At 37.1% G+C, this 16,831-nt stretch overlaps 1 protein-coding gene across 2 annotated transcripts in view; it reads left to right on the forward strand.

Annotated features, from left to right (window-relative positions):
* Positions 1 to 16,831, forward strand: part of GFPT1 (glutamine--fructose-6-phosphate transaminase 1) — a 57,893-nt gene that overhangs the window by 10,058 nt on the left and 31,004 nt on the right. The window contains exons 2-9 of one of the 2 annotated variants that reach the window (XM_035001387.1): positions 2,201 to 2,308; positions 4,652 to 4,759; positions 9,646 to 9,771; positions 11,161 to 11,219; positions 12,737 to 12,871; positions 14,268 to 14,329; positions 15,512 to 15,591; positions 15,795 to 15,848. In XM_035001387.1, the coding sequence (XP_034857278.1) occupies positions 2,201 to 2,308; positions 4,652 to 4,759; positions 9,646 to 9,771; positions 11,161 to 11,219; positions 12,737 to 12,871; positions 14,268 to 14,329; positions 15,512 to 15,591; positions 15,795 to 15,848 (732 nt within the window). The remainder of the gene's footprint in view (positions 1 to 2,200; positions 2,309 to 4,651; positions 4,760 to 9,645; positions 9,772 to 11,160; positions 11,220 to 12,736; positions 12,872 to 14,267; positions 14,330 to 15,511; positions 15,592 to 15,794; positions 15,849 to 16,831) is intronic. The other variant, XM_035001388.1, reaches the window with a different exon arrangement.

Consider the following 16,831-nt stretch of genomic DNA (forward strand, 5'->3'; position numbering starts at 1 on the left):
AATGCTATTACTGAGTTCCATGTATTGGATATCGTGAATTTAATATTGCATCACTCTGAATTTTCTTTTAAAAAAATGTGTTGAGTCTCTAATTTGTCTTAAGAACAGTTGGTTTTATATCAGCATTTAAATTGACTTTTTAAAAATTGTTATTCACTTATTATATTTAATCTTTAGTTCTCCATATGTATTACTTGTACCATCATAATTACATTTCTTAAAAAAAGAGAGATGACTTAGTAGTGAGTTTTCTGGTTTGTGCTGCATTATTGGGATTTGGCAACTCTGGATTTCCTCTTCAGGATTTCCTAGAGCCCCTCAGATGGCAAACAGTTCCTAGCAGTGTAATGTGTTTTATTGTTTAATGACTTTCAAATGAGCTTGGTTGTATCCTCCTTTAGCAGATTATTTAGCTGATGCTCATCACTGTGGTAGAGAGTAGACTAGTTGAGAATCAGTGTTTCATTAGATCATTTATATTACAGTCTTATTTTGGGAGAAGATTCATCTTCTGTGAATTCATTTAATCTGTATCAAATGCCAGTGACCCGTGGTGGGGGAAAGTGTAGACCACATAGAAGTTTCATTTATAGTCGGGTTATTAGTTGAGTTCATTTTCCAGATATTTATGAAGGCGTAGCAGTGACAATAGGAGCCACAGCCCTCATGCAGGGTTGTGGTGCTGTGCAAGTGACGTGCTTGTACATGATAACTTAAAAAAATCTTTACAAATGTAAGGCTTTTAAAAAAAAAATGAATGGGGCCACCTGGGTGGCTCAGTTGGCTGAGCGACTGACCCTTGGTTTTGGCTCAGGTCGTGATCTCATTGGTTGTGGGATTGAGTCCTTCGTGGGGCTCCACACTCAGTGGGGAGTCGGCTTGAAGATTCTCTCCCCGATTCTCCCCCCACTTACTCGTCTGCTTGCTCTCTCAAATAAATAAAATCTTTAAAAAATAAAAATAAATATATGCACAAAATACAGGATTTCTATAGTGTTTGGTCTCATACTGCCTTTTTTGGGAAAGTTCAGACAGTTGTTTTCATTTTGTTTTGGATTGTAGTGTTAAATGTGGAGTTCCTTTTTTTTTTCTGAAGAGCATGATAGTTTATCTGAAAAAACTGCACTGTATCAATCATGGTGATCATGCACATGATGGCTTTTTGTTGGATATTGACATTATGGTATTTTTTTTTTTAAGAATTTATTTATGAGAGAAAGAGAGAGTGAACGTGCACATGCATGAGCAGGGAGGAGAGGGAGAAGCAGGTTCCCCACTGAGCAGGGAGCCCAATGTGGGGCTCGATCCCAGGACTCTGGGATTATGACCTGAGCCGAAGGCAGATGCTTAACAACTGAGCCACCCAGGCGCCCCATGCTGCTGTTTTTAAAATGTGGATTTCCTTTACCTGGGTTCTGCCTATTTGCTTTTCTGGTTCAATTCACATTGTAGTACAAGTCCTTTTATTCTAGTTTTGCTTTTCCAAATAAGTGCTCCTTTTTTATGAATTCTCAATAGGTGTTAACATTTATCATAATAGTTGTTTATCTTTTGGTAGTATCTGGTGAACAAATGATTCATCCAACAAATGCCATTTTCCCTTATGAGGATTATATAAATATTTTAGTCCATTTTCCCCTATTATTAAATTATTTTGGTTGTATTTTTCACATCATTAATATTTATTTATGTTTATTCTTATATGTTACTGATACCATAATCATTGGAAATAAGAATAATTATTCCATCTGCCTAGTTTTGTAGGGTCCATGTGTTGCTTAAAATACTTATTTCAGAAAATGTTTTCCTTTAAACAGTGCTCAGTACATAAAACATAAACCACAAATTTGTTGATTGGTTAATTTTTTTTTTTTGATTGGTTAATTTTTGAAGTTAAATTTTACTTGACAAAGTGGCAGTGATGGAAGATATGTGACTAGCCTTATAAGCTTCTTTGCAAACGCTAAACATTTATTTTGACAGTTTTGCTTCAGTCTTTTATACTAAGGAGAAATACCCCTTTGTAAAAGTTTCACCACCTTTAAATAATTTGAAGTGATAATTTTTCTTTTTTAAAGATGACTCTAGCTTCATATTTCTGCACATCTTAGACATAATTGTGCAAATTAGGATTTTTTCATAATTATGTCAATTTTGCTTCATTAGTCATATTTTTTATTAAATATTTGTTCATTTGCAGGTATATTTGCTTACTTAAACTACCATGTTCCTCGCACAAGACGAGAAATCTTGGAGACCCTAATCAAAGGCCTTCAGAGACTGGAGTACAGAGGATATGATTCTGCTGGTATTTCCTTTTAAAAAAATATAAGTTTTGCATGATTCTTGAATCTAAATAAAGAGGTTTTTTTGTATGTTTTAGTTGACTAGATTCTTTAGTAATATCTGTTTTGAGTAAACCTAAAAACAAGAATTTTTGTCCTTTGTCATGTTTAAAGGGTTTATACATATAATTTCAGTAGTGTTACCATTTCTACTACTTCTTAAGGATATCTGCCTTTGTTAAGAATGTTACTGTAAAAACATAAATCACCTGGGGCATTTTCATGGTAGAACACAGTTCTTGAAGGCCTTATTTTATAAATTATCTTTTTTCTTTCCTGTAATTTCTTTTTCTCCAAGGATTCCCTGATGTTGGCATATACACTTAACCTGAGATTCTTCTACCTTAAATAAATGACAAAGCAAATAAAAATAACTTTTTGTTAACTTTGTGTTCTACTCTGGCTCCTTTCCTTAACTGTGTCAGGGGTCCCCGCGACCGCCCTTGGTTCCGGTGACTCCTGAGGACGACTGAGCATACAGTGGAACTCATAGCTATGATTTATTACAATAAAAGAATACAAAGCAAAATCAGCAAAGGGAAATGGTGCATGGGGTGAAGTCTGGAGGATAATGAGGCACAAGCTTCTGAGAGTTCTCTCCAGTGGAGTGACACAGTGTGTGCTTAATTCCCCAGCCAGTTGTGACAATGTGTGTGAAATGTATATCAGAGAAGCTCATTAGTCACTCGGTGCCACGCTTTTATTGGAGGCCGGTCACATAGACACCCTCTGCCTAATGCGTACCAAAATTCTAGACTCCCAGAATGGAAGCACATGTTCAGCATAAGCCACATTGTTTGCACAGTTAGGTGCAGTAAGCCATTCTTAATCAGTTAGGTAACCGTCATGAAATCCAAGTTCCCAGACGCCAACCAGGGGCCAACTTTGCAAGCAGACCTTTCTAAGGAAAATGGTGTCAGGCTTGCTCTGTTAAGTCTTTATTCTTGATATGGCCAAATGTAATAGATGTTTGTTTTGTATGACTTTCCTCGGTTAATAGAAAGTGAACTCTTCAGCTCGTTTGTTCTTAAAATTCTCTCCTTCCTTAGCTTCTCTGACAACACATATTCTCTTCCTAACATGCTGATTCTTTTCTGTCTGCTTTGAGGGTTCTTTTTCTTCCACTTTTTGCTTAAATTTTAATGTTCTTTCAAGATTGTTTCCTAGGCCCATTTTTCTTACTTTGTATCTTCATGGGTGAGCTCTGACTTCATCAACCTCCTATATGTCAGTGACTTATAACCCACATGAATTTCCAAGCCGCAGACCTGTATTTCCAACTGCCCCTTAGAAATTTCTTCCTGGAGAAACCATGATACTGTAAACTTTGCACATCCGGAACTGAACTGAATACACTCCCCATTCTGTTCTTTCTGTGTTCCTTTATTCAGCAATCATTCAACAAGTGAGCCTAGGAGGTATCCTAGACTCAGGCTGCATTCTCACATTGCATCCAGACAGTTCTACCCTCCATATCACTGATCTCTGTCTTCATCACCACCGTTTGGTTCACGTGGCTATAGCTAGATCTTTTTTTTTTTAAAGATTTTATTTATTTGACAGAGAGTGAGAGCAGGAACACAAGCAGGGGGAGTGGGAGAGGGAGAAGCAGGCTTCCAGTGGAGCAGGGAGCCTGATGTGGGGCTCGATCCCAGGACCCTGGGATCATGACCTGAGCTGAAGGCAGACGCTTAACGACTGAGCCACCCAGGCGCCCCTATAGCTAGATCTTCTGACAGCTGGTTTCTTCTTCTCTTTCTCCCCTTCAGTCTGTACTCTGTTTCCAAAGAGAGTTTTTGAAACATTTTTGCCATGTGATTTCTTGATTTGAAACTACTCAGTGCTTTTCCAGTACCTTCAGGTCACTTTTTCAAATTCTTTAGGAACTTAAGTAGAATTTTGAGAAGTGTGTTTCCTGATGTTCCTTCCTTCTTCCCCTTCTGAAGTGGGTGCTGACCTTCTGTGTTTCTCCATTGTGCTCCAGTTGTCACCCAACCTGTAGGACTTGTTTTTCTTTTTAAACCTGTCGCACTTTTATTATAACTCAAACCCACACTGTGTATTGTAATTATTTTTTCCCTGTCTTCTGAATAGACTGTTAGAAATTTGAGGGAAACAATGGAGTTATTTTCATTTTTGTTTCTAGCAGCTGTTGTGTTTCTTGACATATAATAATAAGTTATCAGTAAATGTGAATTGATGAACAAATGAATTAGATGAAAAAATAACTTTTAATTAAAAATTTTGCCTCACGATGATAATCTAAGTAAGTTTCTAAATCTTGCTTTTCTGCCTTGATGATTTAGGTGTGGGAGTTGATGGAGGCAATGACAAGGATTGGGAAGCCAATGCCTGCAAGATCCAGCTCATTAAGAAGAAAGGGAAAGTCAAGGCACTGGATGAAGAAGTTCACAGTAATGTACTTAGTTTGAATTTTGTCCCCCCTCCCCTCCCTTTGCTTCCTTCTCCCTTCCCTACCAAATTCTCTTTCTTCCCATATTTTGGGGTCCATTTTAAGTATAGTGGTATTTAAAGTTGAGGAGAGGGAAGAAAGGTAGTTTTGTTACTGTCTCTACTAGTGTACAATGTACCTTAGTTTCAGAAATGACCATATTAACTGGGGAAGGAAAATAGGTACATTGTGTTCATAGCAAGCTCAGTATCCTAAAATGAAGTAAACACCATTCCTGAGGAAGGACCTTTCATAGGACAAAAGGTATTTTTAGTGGTGCCCTTATTCTAGTGTCTTCACTTGGTTGTCTTCACTTTGGAGTAAATGCCTCCTTTGGACATATAGTCAGTTTAGATGACTGTTTTTAGTAGATCTGATATAATCAGGTAAGTGTCATGTTTTTCCTTCAGGATTTTCTTCCCTGGCATAAAGTACTTGTCCAGAGATACATGCTTCATTAAAGAGGATATACTTCTCAGTATTTAGTTCATAACATTATGCTTATACGTTTTAATTTGTCACAGGAAACTTAAAAACAAAAGCTTTGAAGTAAATTGACTGAAAAAAAAAAACCATTTAAAAAAAATTTTCCATAGGGGTGCCTGGTTGGCTCAGTCGGTTAAGTGTCTGATTCTTGATTTTGGCTCAGTTTATGATCTTAGGGTCATGAGATCGAGCCCTGCATCAGGCTCCGTGCTGGATGTGGAATCTGCTTAAGATTCTTTCTCTCCCTCTGCCCCTACCCCGCTCTGTCTCTCAAAAAAAAAAATCTTCCACAAAACCCAGGAAACAGGTGTTTTTATGTACCTGCTCAAATGGATGCCACTATAATCATGGTAAAGGAGTGCAGGTAGAAGAGGAAAATGATGGACTTAGTCACTTTTTTTTTTTTCCACATAAGCCGAATGTTTAGCTTTGTAGTACTTGCTGAACATACTTGATCAATACTTAATTTGCATGGATCGTGGGTAAGATTAGCTTAGGGATGAGGCAGGCACCCAAATAACTATACCTCAAAAACTGTAGTATAAATATTCAACCTACTGTGTGCACTGCATCCTGTATACCAGGCTGATTATAGTAGTTTCCGTAGGTGAGAATAAATAAGTTGCTTAAGGATGCAGGGGAGAGCTAGTTCCTGCTTGGGGCTGGGGTTGGAGAGACTTGGTATACGAAAGGAATGGCTGCTGATTCCATTTGGGCAGTCAAGGTGAGAAGGGAGGACCTCCTGAGTAGAATAGCGCAGGCAAAGATAAAAATAGGGAAGCCAGCTTTGGTAGAATGGTGGGTAGTCCTTTTACTCTGCATTGTTGGTAGATGAGTGTGGGAGGCTAGAAGACAGACTGTAACCAGAATCACCATCTTTGCATATCAACATATTGAAACATGCCGCCTCCTGAAGGAAAGTCAAGAAGGGAGTCAAGAAATGGGAACTTGCAGACATTACTGGTGAATTTGTCATAAATCACTTTGAAGAGGAAGCTGGCAGTGTCTAAATGGGAGTGCCTGTACCTTGTGACCCACCGCTTCCATTCTTGGGCATCTCCTTGAAAGAAGCTATGGACAAGGAGACGTGACAACAAGATTTGTTGCAGCAAAATGTGGAAACAGCCTAAATGTCTACCAGTAGGAGAAGGGAGATTTAAGAAAACACAAAAGAATACTAGCATTTGTGAACACATGTTAGGGTATTAGATGTTTAGAGGCGCAGGTGGGCGAGCTCTCCATCACCTTCAGAACCCCCTGTGGAGGGATGGCATGAGGCCAGGGCATAGGGGAGGCATCAGCTGCCTCCTTTTATTTTAGGTCTTAGAATCTGAAGCACGAAATGGTTAGATGTTCACATCTGTTAACTCTTCGTGTGGGTATTTGGATGTTTGTGGTGTTCACTTTATCACTCCGAGGAAGTTTCATTGTTTGACCTGTTAAGACTTCCTTTGAAGGAAGTCATCAAAGAAAAGGCCATGAGATCGGTCATTGGTAACTTCTGACTTAGATGGTACTAGCTAACATTTATTGTTGCTTTCTGTGTCCTAGGCACTCTACTAAGTGCCTTACTAGTCCTCAGTATAACCCATGAAGTGGGTATTATCATCCTCATTTTGCAGATGAGGAGATTGAAACACAGGAGTAAGTACTGTCCAGAGGAAGAGGTGCTGTCATTAGATGGTGTCGGCAGTAAAGGCAGTGAAGTTTGGGGACAAAGGAAGGCTGCTATTTGTAACAAAAATTTAAGATTTTTAAAATATTTTATATCATAAGATTTAAAGCATGAACTTTAGGAAGGGTCAAGGATTGGCAGTCATGGTATATCTATAAAACATGAAATATTTGTTAGAAATATGCTTATTGTCATAGTAATGATTTTTTCTTATTAGGCTTTAGATAATTTTCTTTTGGCAACAGTGAAATAGGTATGATAATTACTGTGAATTTGAATTGGATTCAGTCTGTAGACTCTTGTTATTTTCTTCAGTGTTGCTTGCCAGCATAGCCACGGGGTGGGGGTTGGGGGTGGGTGCCTTGATTATAATTAGCCTAATAACAAAGTAGTCAGATGTTTTCATTGCTTGCATTAGCCTGTTGTGATAAACAGTAATACTTTACTTTTCTGGAGGTTATTTATCAGGTCACCTTAGTTATTCAGGACACAGTTAAGCCAGGAAAGAATACATTGATGATTTTATCTGTTGGTTGATTGAGCCATCCAACAAAAATTTGAATAACTGCCCTATATAGCTTATTGCTTGGGATTCAAAGATAATAAGGCAAGCTGCTGCTTTTGTAGAACTTAAATCCTGGTAGAAGCCAGGTTGACACATGTCATAAGTGTTACAATAGTACAGCAGAGTATACCACTGTGGTTTTAATTTCCGGCTCTGGAGTCAGCCGGACTTGGGGTCACATCCTATTTCTGCTTCCTATTGGGCCTAGGGCAGGTTCTCTGACCTCTTAGAGCCTCAGTTTCTTTATCTATAAAATGGGGACAAGAGTACCTAACAGAGCACTGTAAAGATTCAGTAACAAAATGAATATTTCTTAAATACTCTCTTCCAGCCATTGTGCCAGGTCCTGGTGACACAAAAGAGAACAAGACAGGCAAACTCTCTGGCCTGATGGAGCTTACTGTCTAGTGAGGGCCAGACAACAAATATATAACGTTAGGTAGTGATTAGTGCTATGAAGAGAAACTATAGTAGAGGTGACATGTAAGCAGAGAATGCATTATTGTCTGAAGGGGGAAATTTTAGGCAGAGGGAACACCCAAGTGCAAAGACTCTATGTGGGCATGGCCTTATAGCTGAAAGTCAGTGGGCTAGAGCACAGTAAGTGAGGGGGAGAGTGCAGGAGATGAGCTGGAGAGGTGACTGAGGACGAGGTCATGTAGGGTCTTCAGAAAGATGGATTTTACTTCATGTGCCATGTGGTTGGTTTTGCATTAGGGGAATTGCATTGGGAAGGTTTTGCATTAGGGGATTGACATGATTTAATGGGATCATTTGGTTAGTGTGCAAAGACTAGATTGTACAGAAGGAAGGTTGGACATTGGGAGACCAGTCAGGATTCTGTTGAAGTAGTTTAGTTGATGGTTGCTTGGGTCATACTGTTAGGGATAGGGCAATGAGAAGTGTTAAGTCCTAGCATCAGGTAAGTTCTCAGTAAATCGTGGGTGTTATTTGCAAAAGGTGTGTTGAGGGCTTTGAGGGGTGATGGGCGAGGTGGGGGAATGAGAATGTAAAGGCAGCTGGGGCCAGATGGTGGAGGGCCTCGTACCCACAGAAAGGCACTGGGGCTTTATCTTGTGAGAAAATGGCTCTCTGGCTCTATGTGAGAATTTGAGGATCTTTTTATAAATTCCCGTGAGCAGGATTAAGATGATTCATATGGGTAGCTAGGAATGCAAACCACTTTTTAAGCAATGGGCATCTGTTCAAAGATTTTAAGCATTGTGTTTTGATCACATTTATGTGTTAGAATGATGTCTGATTAGCCAGTATAAAAACCATAAAGACTGTGCTAAAATAAAACGCAGGGACTTTCCTATTTGAGACTTCTGAGCAGTTTGCTCTTCTTAATTTAGGCCTAATTCTCATAGGCTTGGTTATCTGGTTTCTTTGCCAAATGAATTTTATATTTAGGAAATCAGAAGGGGGGCATTACTAGTAAATACTAGAACTGCCTTTTTTTTCCTTCGGAAAAAGCAGGAAGAGATAGCTTATAGGGAAAAGGAATCAGAATAGCTGCTTTTCAAGATAAAGGAACATCCTTTATATAACCCCATACTTTCATGGTGTTCTATTCTCAAAGACTATTCTTTGATTTTAGAAGCTCTCCATAATTGCAGTTTATATTGTGAGATATGTTTACATTCACTGAGGACCAAAGAAATTGCAGTCATAAGGTTGTGTGGCACTGAGAATGTGAATTTATTTTTACATGTTTAGTTAAAGCAGTACTGTTTTTTTTCAAGTCAGAGATTAAATATAGATTAAAAAAAATCACATTAACTTTTTTTGTCCATAATCCTTCAGTTTGAAAATTATCAAGTCTTCAGAAAAGTGGAAACAATAGTGCATTAACCATCCATATACTTCATCTAGTTTTACCAGTTGTTAGTACTTTATCACATTTGCTTTATCTCCCTGGTTGTTATTGGATTCATTTGCCCTAAATATTTGAGCTGCATTAACTCCTGAATCTTTTAATTACTATTTTGAATATGGCTGATCTTCAGTTTCAATAATTGTATATTTCAGGTGAGCAGCACTGTAATAATTATATTTAAATATACCTTCTAGCATTATCTCTACAGCGTGATTTAATAATGGAATTTTTCATATTCTTCAGAACAACAGGATATGGACTTGGACATAGAATTTGATGTACACCTTGGAATAGCGCATACCCGTTGGGCAACACATGGAGAACCCAATCCTGTCAATAGCCATCCCCAGCGCTCTGATAAAAATAATGGTATGGACACATTCTACATGCTTTGGAATGATTGTAGAGGGGTCAATAATGGGAGAAGAATGAAGGCTCTTATGCTTTTGTTATTTTAATTTTTTTAATCTGGAAAGTTTCAGACATATTCACAAGTAGAGGGTATGTAGAATCAGATGTGTCTGTCACCCAGCTTTAACATTTATTAATACATAGTCCGTTATATTTCTCTATACCCCTCCACCCAGATTATTTTGGAAGCTCTCCCTTTGTCTCCTTTTTCCTTGCAGATTACTGTGGTGTTTGTCCTGTAGATTTTCCTACAGTCTAGATCTTGCTAATTGTATGCATCCATGGTATCATTACCATGTTTCTCCATCTCTGCTCTTTACTATAGATTGGTATGGTATTGATTTACATCTGGAGGTATATGATGTTTGGGCATTTTTCTTTTTGTATTATTAGTGGCCATAGATGATCATTGCCAACATTAATTATTTCTTTAGGGGTTTGTAAAATGGTGATAGTCAAATACTCTCATTCCTTTTTCACTTATCTCACATACTTCTATAAAGAGAAACTTCTCCATATCTAACTGTTTAGTTACCTAGACTTAAAGATTATGTATAGGAAGGGCAGGATATATGTTTGATTTTTTTTCCACTTTATTTACCATTTTTCAAAAATGAAGTGGTTCTAATGTTCTAAGATGAACAAGTTTCTTTTATTATTATAAACTCATGGATTTAAAATATTGCATTTATATTTTTCAGTTATTTAATCAAAAAAGATGAAAATTATACCACTCTGTATGTATTTGATTTTGGAATACTGTTTTAACATCAGTTTATCTGACATGTTAAGAATTGTCTGGACCTCACCTAAGTAAATTTCACTATAAATCTGAATAACTGGTTTTTCTTATTCTTTAATTTCAGTTCTTAAACTCGTTTAATGTAAATCAGGTAATTGTTTTAGTTTGAAAGTCTTTCACTTTAAACTTAGGAAATTTTTATGGATAAAAATGAATGAACAAAGAAGCGAGAGTAATAGTTATATAATTCAGCCTTCTTGTTTTGCAAATGAAGAAACAGGCCCAGGAAATTTGCCCCTTTCATATGGTAACATTGGGTTTAGTAGTTTAGCCACAAATGAAGTTGATGTCTCTAGACCCCAGTTTATTATATTTCCCCTCTATGTCCACATCCCCAGCACTGTGTGCTTCCACTAAACCACATAAATAATGCTGCTGATCTACCCGAGGATAATCTGATAATGAAAAGTAGAAGATACTTGATTATACTTGGAATTATAACATGTGACAAATTTTTTGACTTGAGAAAAATCTGACAGTACTGGCTATTTATAATGTTTACCAGCCTATAATTTTTTGTCATGAATAATTTTTATCTCTTTTAGAATTCATTGTTATTCACAATGGCATTATCACCAACTACAAAGACTTGAAAAAGTTTTTGGTAAGTAAAGTGACCCAAAAAGACACAGGCTTTGAGAAAGTTCTAATGAAAGTAGTGAAGTGGTTTGTTGAAATGTGCAGCACCATCTAGATATGATCAAATAATGGTTACAAGGGTATGTGGTTTACTGGACTTGTCTTTGTTGACAGTGAAATAGTTTTGTTTCTTATGTGAATAGGAAATAATTATTGGCTTTATTATAAATGACCCCAAAACTCGAATAAAATTGGAATTTGGGGTGGGGAGGACATCTTTTGCATTGTGAGAGACCTTATCATTTTTAAAAGATTCTGGGATATATAAGAAGAATTAGGACAGATTAAATGAAGTTTCTCTGCCCTAAATAGCCATGTACTATATAGTAATAGTCATAGTGATGACCTTCCTGAGTGCCTCTTGGGGCTGTCCAATTGAAATTTCTGCGGCGCTGGGAGCCTCTATCTGTGCTGTCCAATATAGTAGCCAACACCCACATGTGGTTATTGGTCTGCTGTGACTGAGCAACTAAATTTGAAATTTTATTTCATTTTAATCGGTTTAAATTTATTTTTATTTTTTTAAATTAAATTTTTAAAGATTCTATTTTTATTTTTTTAAGATTTTTTATTTATTTGTCAGAGACAGCGAGAGAGGGAACCAAGCAGGGGGAGTGGGAGAGGGAGAAGTGGGCTTCCCGCGGAGCAGGGAGCCCAATGTGGGACTCGATCCCAGGACCCTGAGATCATGACCTGAGCTGAAGGCAGACGCTTAACAACTGAGCCACCCAGGAGCCCCTAAAGATTCTATTTTTAAATAATCTCTGCAGCCAATGTGGGGCTCAAACTTACAACCCTGAGAGTAAGAGAGTCACATGCTCTACTGACAAAGCCAGCCACGTGCCCCCTAATCAGTTTAAATTTAAATAGCCATATATATGGGGCGCCTGGGTGGCTCAGTCCGTTAAGCGGCTGCCTTCTGCTCAAGTCATGATCTCAGGGTCCTGGGATTGAGACCTGCGTGGAGCCCCGAGTCAGGTTCCCTGCTCATCAGGGAGTCTGCTTCTCCCTCTACCCTCCCACCCCCCCCCATGTTCTTTCTCACTCTTGCTCTCTCAAATAAATAAAATCTTAAAAAAATAAAAAAAAATAGTCACTATAGCTAATGACTATTGTGTTGGATAGTGCAATTTCATTATCCACAAAAGAATCATTATATTCATTATGGAATTATTGTTTTGTGACTGTTATATATTATACTTTAATTATTTAAAATGTTACTAATTTGTATGTGGCATATATATAGATTTATATAATTATAAGTGTATATTCAAAATTACACAAAATACCTCACCATTTTGGGTACACTATGATTAGATGGTGACTTTAATTTTGAACAATGGGTAATGGGGTATGGTGTTGAAAAAATATTAGAAATTGGTTAGTGAAATTTTTGAGGAAAAAAGTTCTGTAGGAAGAAAGATTTGGATATCATGACTATTTCCTTAAATGTGTCAATTTTTTTTCCCTTTCTAATTTCAGGAAAGCAAAGGCTATGACTTTGAATCTGAAACAGACACAGAGACAATTGCCAAGCTTGTTAAGTACATGTATGACAATCGGGAAAGTCAAGACATCAGTTTTACTACCTTGGTGGAGAGAGTTATCCAACAATTGGTATTAAACCACACTTTATAATTATTGCCAGCGTTAATCACAACAAACTCTTAAAATTAAGATAAACAGAAACTATACTAATTTCTTAAATATTTTTGGCTTTTATTTCCTATATATATATTAATATTCAGCTTGAATAATTTTGAGAGACTGTTTGATTGACCCCCTTCCTTCCCACACACTTAAAATTCTACTTCTTTCACTATAGTTTAGTGTCATGGGAATTAAAAATAATCCAAAATCAAAGAGTTTGTCCAAAAGCTATGTGTGCGCACACATACCCACAAACCTAAACATACCACCCAAACATGAATATGGTAGACACAGTCGGGGTTCATCGCTTTCTTCCTACTCATTCAAGTATTCTTTTCAGTCAGTAACTTAGCACAAGAGTAGCTTCAATAAAATGTACACTCTACCGTGGGATAATGTCTGCATGTCTCTGAGCCAGTATAATCAACTCCTCGTTTTCCCTTATGGGGACTTTTCCTTGGCCTCATAACACTGTAGTAAAGTATTTCCCAGCCCAAGAAAAAAATGGCCTTCTTTTTGATCCCATCCCAGTTGTCCTAGTTAAAGATTAAAGATACCAAAGATCCACAGAAGTCCAAATGCATTGTGATTTCTGCCCCCATCCCCATTCATAACTCTAGTTTTCCCATTTAAAAGCCCTTCACTTCCTTCTGAAGGTCTAACCCTCACTTCCTCCCTCTACTCAAATCTGATGATACCTGCAGCAAATGGATGAGTCAGGAAGATGGAGAAGATAGAGGCCTGTTCCTTCCCTTTACTCAAGGCAGAGTATTGTGCCTTTCCAGCCTTTTCTTGTTTCTACTCATTATATAACTCAGTCTGTGTTCTCTCCTACCTCGTGTTCCTCTTTTATTCACTCTTGATTGCCTTAGGCCCGGTCCCTGAGGAGGTTGGTTTGAGGAGGTGGTATGATAATGCATGTTAATAATTGTGGTTGTGTATATTTTTATCTCCAGTATCAAGGTCAACAAGCATGGAAGTTAGCAGTGGTGTAAAATCACTGGACCGGAGAATAGGTTTTGGATATTGAGCTTGGAATCTTTTCTAATTCTCTCTTCCCTGCATTCTAATGCATAGTATGGGAGATAGGATGTATCTGTTGAGAAACAGGTACAAAATAGTCTGCTGTGGAGCTATTATCTATTGAGTATATTTCAAGAGTGGGCTTGGTTAAAAAGTGTGTCTTGGATACACCAAACCTCAGGAATAAGTGTCTACCGAAATTTTAGACTTGTTTATAACCTACTGCCAAAGAGCAGCGTGTAAACAAAAAATTTCTGTGCTGAAGCCAATATGTTTTAGGCATTTCACATTTGATAATTGATTATAATAAATATTGCTAATGCATTTTTTTCCCCTCCAGGAAGGTGCTTTTGCACTGGTATTTAAAAGTGTTCATTTTCCTGGCCAAGCAGTTGGCACAAGGTACATACAAATTTAATAATGACTAATAATTATATGTATTTTGAAACATCTGAATTATAAGTTGTGTTTTCTGTACACAATGATTACCCTTTCACTGTAAAGACTTGCCCTTTCTCAGAGATGCCATGTGAATATATTTGTTTTCATATGTTCTTCCTTGTTCGTTTTTCACCACTCTTCCATTTAACAGAATCTGTTAATAAAGCAAATATATTTTGGCATTTATAACTGGCCTTTTATCTGTAGTGGGACACCATTGTTACTTTGTGAATTTGGATATTGAGTTTTCTCTAGTTTCAGGCCCCAAACATTAACTTTCTCCATATTTTTTGGAAGTATATATTCCAAAAAGATTCCTAGATCATTGTCCCATCGTTACTTTTGCGAAGCTGTTTAGGCCTGATCATGACGTCCTTTTTAGTAGGACAGTGAGAAGCCCTAATATTTGGCAAGAAAGCTGTTTTTTTTTTTTTTTTTTTAGAGATTTTATTTATTTATTTGACAGAGAGAGACATGGTGAGAGAGGGAACACAAGCAGGGGGAGTGGGAGAGGGAGAAGCAGGCTTCCTGCTGAGCAGGGATCCCCATGTGGGGCTCGATCCCAGGATCCTGGGATCATGACCTGAGTCGAAGGCAGTCGCTTAACGATTGAGCCACCCATGCGCCCCGAAAGAGCTATTTTTAATATGAAGGCGAGGTGACTAAGGAGAAAGTGCTAAACATTCATCAGAATTCCGTGTACAGTTGAAAGGAAGGTTCCATTTGACATTTTAAAAAGGAGAAACATTTCAAATACACTGTTCTAGAACAGGCATTGGCAGACTTTTCTGTAATGGGCCAGAGAGTAAATATTTTAGCCTTTCTGGGCCATATGGCCTCTGTAGCACCACAGTTTTGCTATTGTATCTGAAAGCAGCCATAGAAAATAGGGAAAAGAAAGAGCATGGCTGTGTTCCAGTAAAACTCTTGTGTAACAAAAATAGACAGACTTGGCCTCGGGAGCATAGTCTGCTGACCCTGTTACTATTTTTTTAAAAATTCTGTTTATGTTATTTTGTTATACCTGAAGTTGAGCTTAGAGGGAAAATTTAAGCATTATTTGACGAATGTTGGCTCATGAAAATTTATATTTGTGCATTATTTATGAAAATGATTTAATTCTGTGTAATTTTGCACTAACAGACGAGGTAGCCCTCTTTTGATTGGTGTACGAAGTGAACATAAACTCTCTACTGATCACATTCCAATACTCTACAGAACAGGTAAAAACTCTTCCTATGTCATGCCAAGAGGAAACTATAAATTTGAGTGCAGTAGATATAAAGAATTGTGTTCATTAAATTGAAATAAATGCCTCTTTGGTCAGATCCACACATATGTGTATATAGTTCTGTCTAGATATGAAAAGGATTTGTTGTTGTGATTTCTCTGACGAGGAGAATTTTTTTCTGTTGTATATCCTTAGCTAGGACTCAGATTGGATCAAAATTCACACGGTGGGGATCACAGGGAGAAAGAGGTGGGAAATGCACTCTGCATGGATGGGGAGGAATCTTATCCTCTTTTGTTCATTCTTTACTAATTCTTTGTTCTTGGAGTGAATGAATGTGCTGGGCCTCTAAAAATGTGCTTTTTTATGGGGGAACATATTTTGACATTTTTCTAATTTGCAGAGTATATTTTGTCTGTCTGCTTTTGGCATTTAGAAAACCGCTTTTGTTTTTTGAAATTTCTGAGATTTGAAATTATAAAGTTTTTTTTTAATTAAAATCGTGTAAGATAACATTATTATAAATAAGATGTTTAGATTGGGAAAAGAGCATTGTGTGCTAGGCTGTTGTAGATTGAATTCAGTGGTAGTTATTTAATTTATCCTAACTTTTTACTAAATTACGTTTAAATGATCTTTATTTTATGCATGACATTTTACTTTTAGATTTACATTCAACATCTTGATTGCCTTGTTTGAAGTTGGAGTCTTTTTTTTGTTTGTTTGAAGTTTATTTTTCTTTATAGGACTTTCAGCCATACAAATTCTGGATCATTTTATTGATATAATTAGACAGAAAACAAATGGCATGCTCTTTTCATTTACTTATCATTAAAAGATTTCCAAGTAAAAGGGAGTGGTAAATTCAGAAAATTGAAACCCCTATTATTAACGTATAATTCTTGGTTTCTTGAAAAAAAATTAGCAAAGGACTCTAAACCTGTTCATCTTTAGATAGTGGCTGCTTTAACTCTTTTATCTAAAACAGAAAGTTTGTTCCTTACGTAGCCTTCAGTCATGAAATATTAGGATTTCTTCTTACCCTCTCTCTCCTTCCCTTTTCAGAAGAAAAACTAGTTTACCAGTAAGAGTACAGGATTTTGGATCCAGAGTTCCAGATTTCTGTTAATAATCCTGCTCTTGAATACATTACTTTTATGTTACCTTGTACATTTTCTTAGGCTGCTCTTAGAAAAAAAAAATGGAAAAACATTGGCTAAGGTCTTAAGAAG

Source organism: Mirounga leonina, unplaced genomic scaffold (assembly GCF_011800145.1).
Source record: "Mirounga leonina isolate KUSES-001 unplaced genomic scaffold, KU_Mleo_1.0 Mir_125, whole genome shotgun sequence".
NCBI lineage: Eukaryota > Metazoa > Chordata > Mammalia > Carnivora > Phocidae > Mirounga > Mirounga leonina.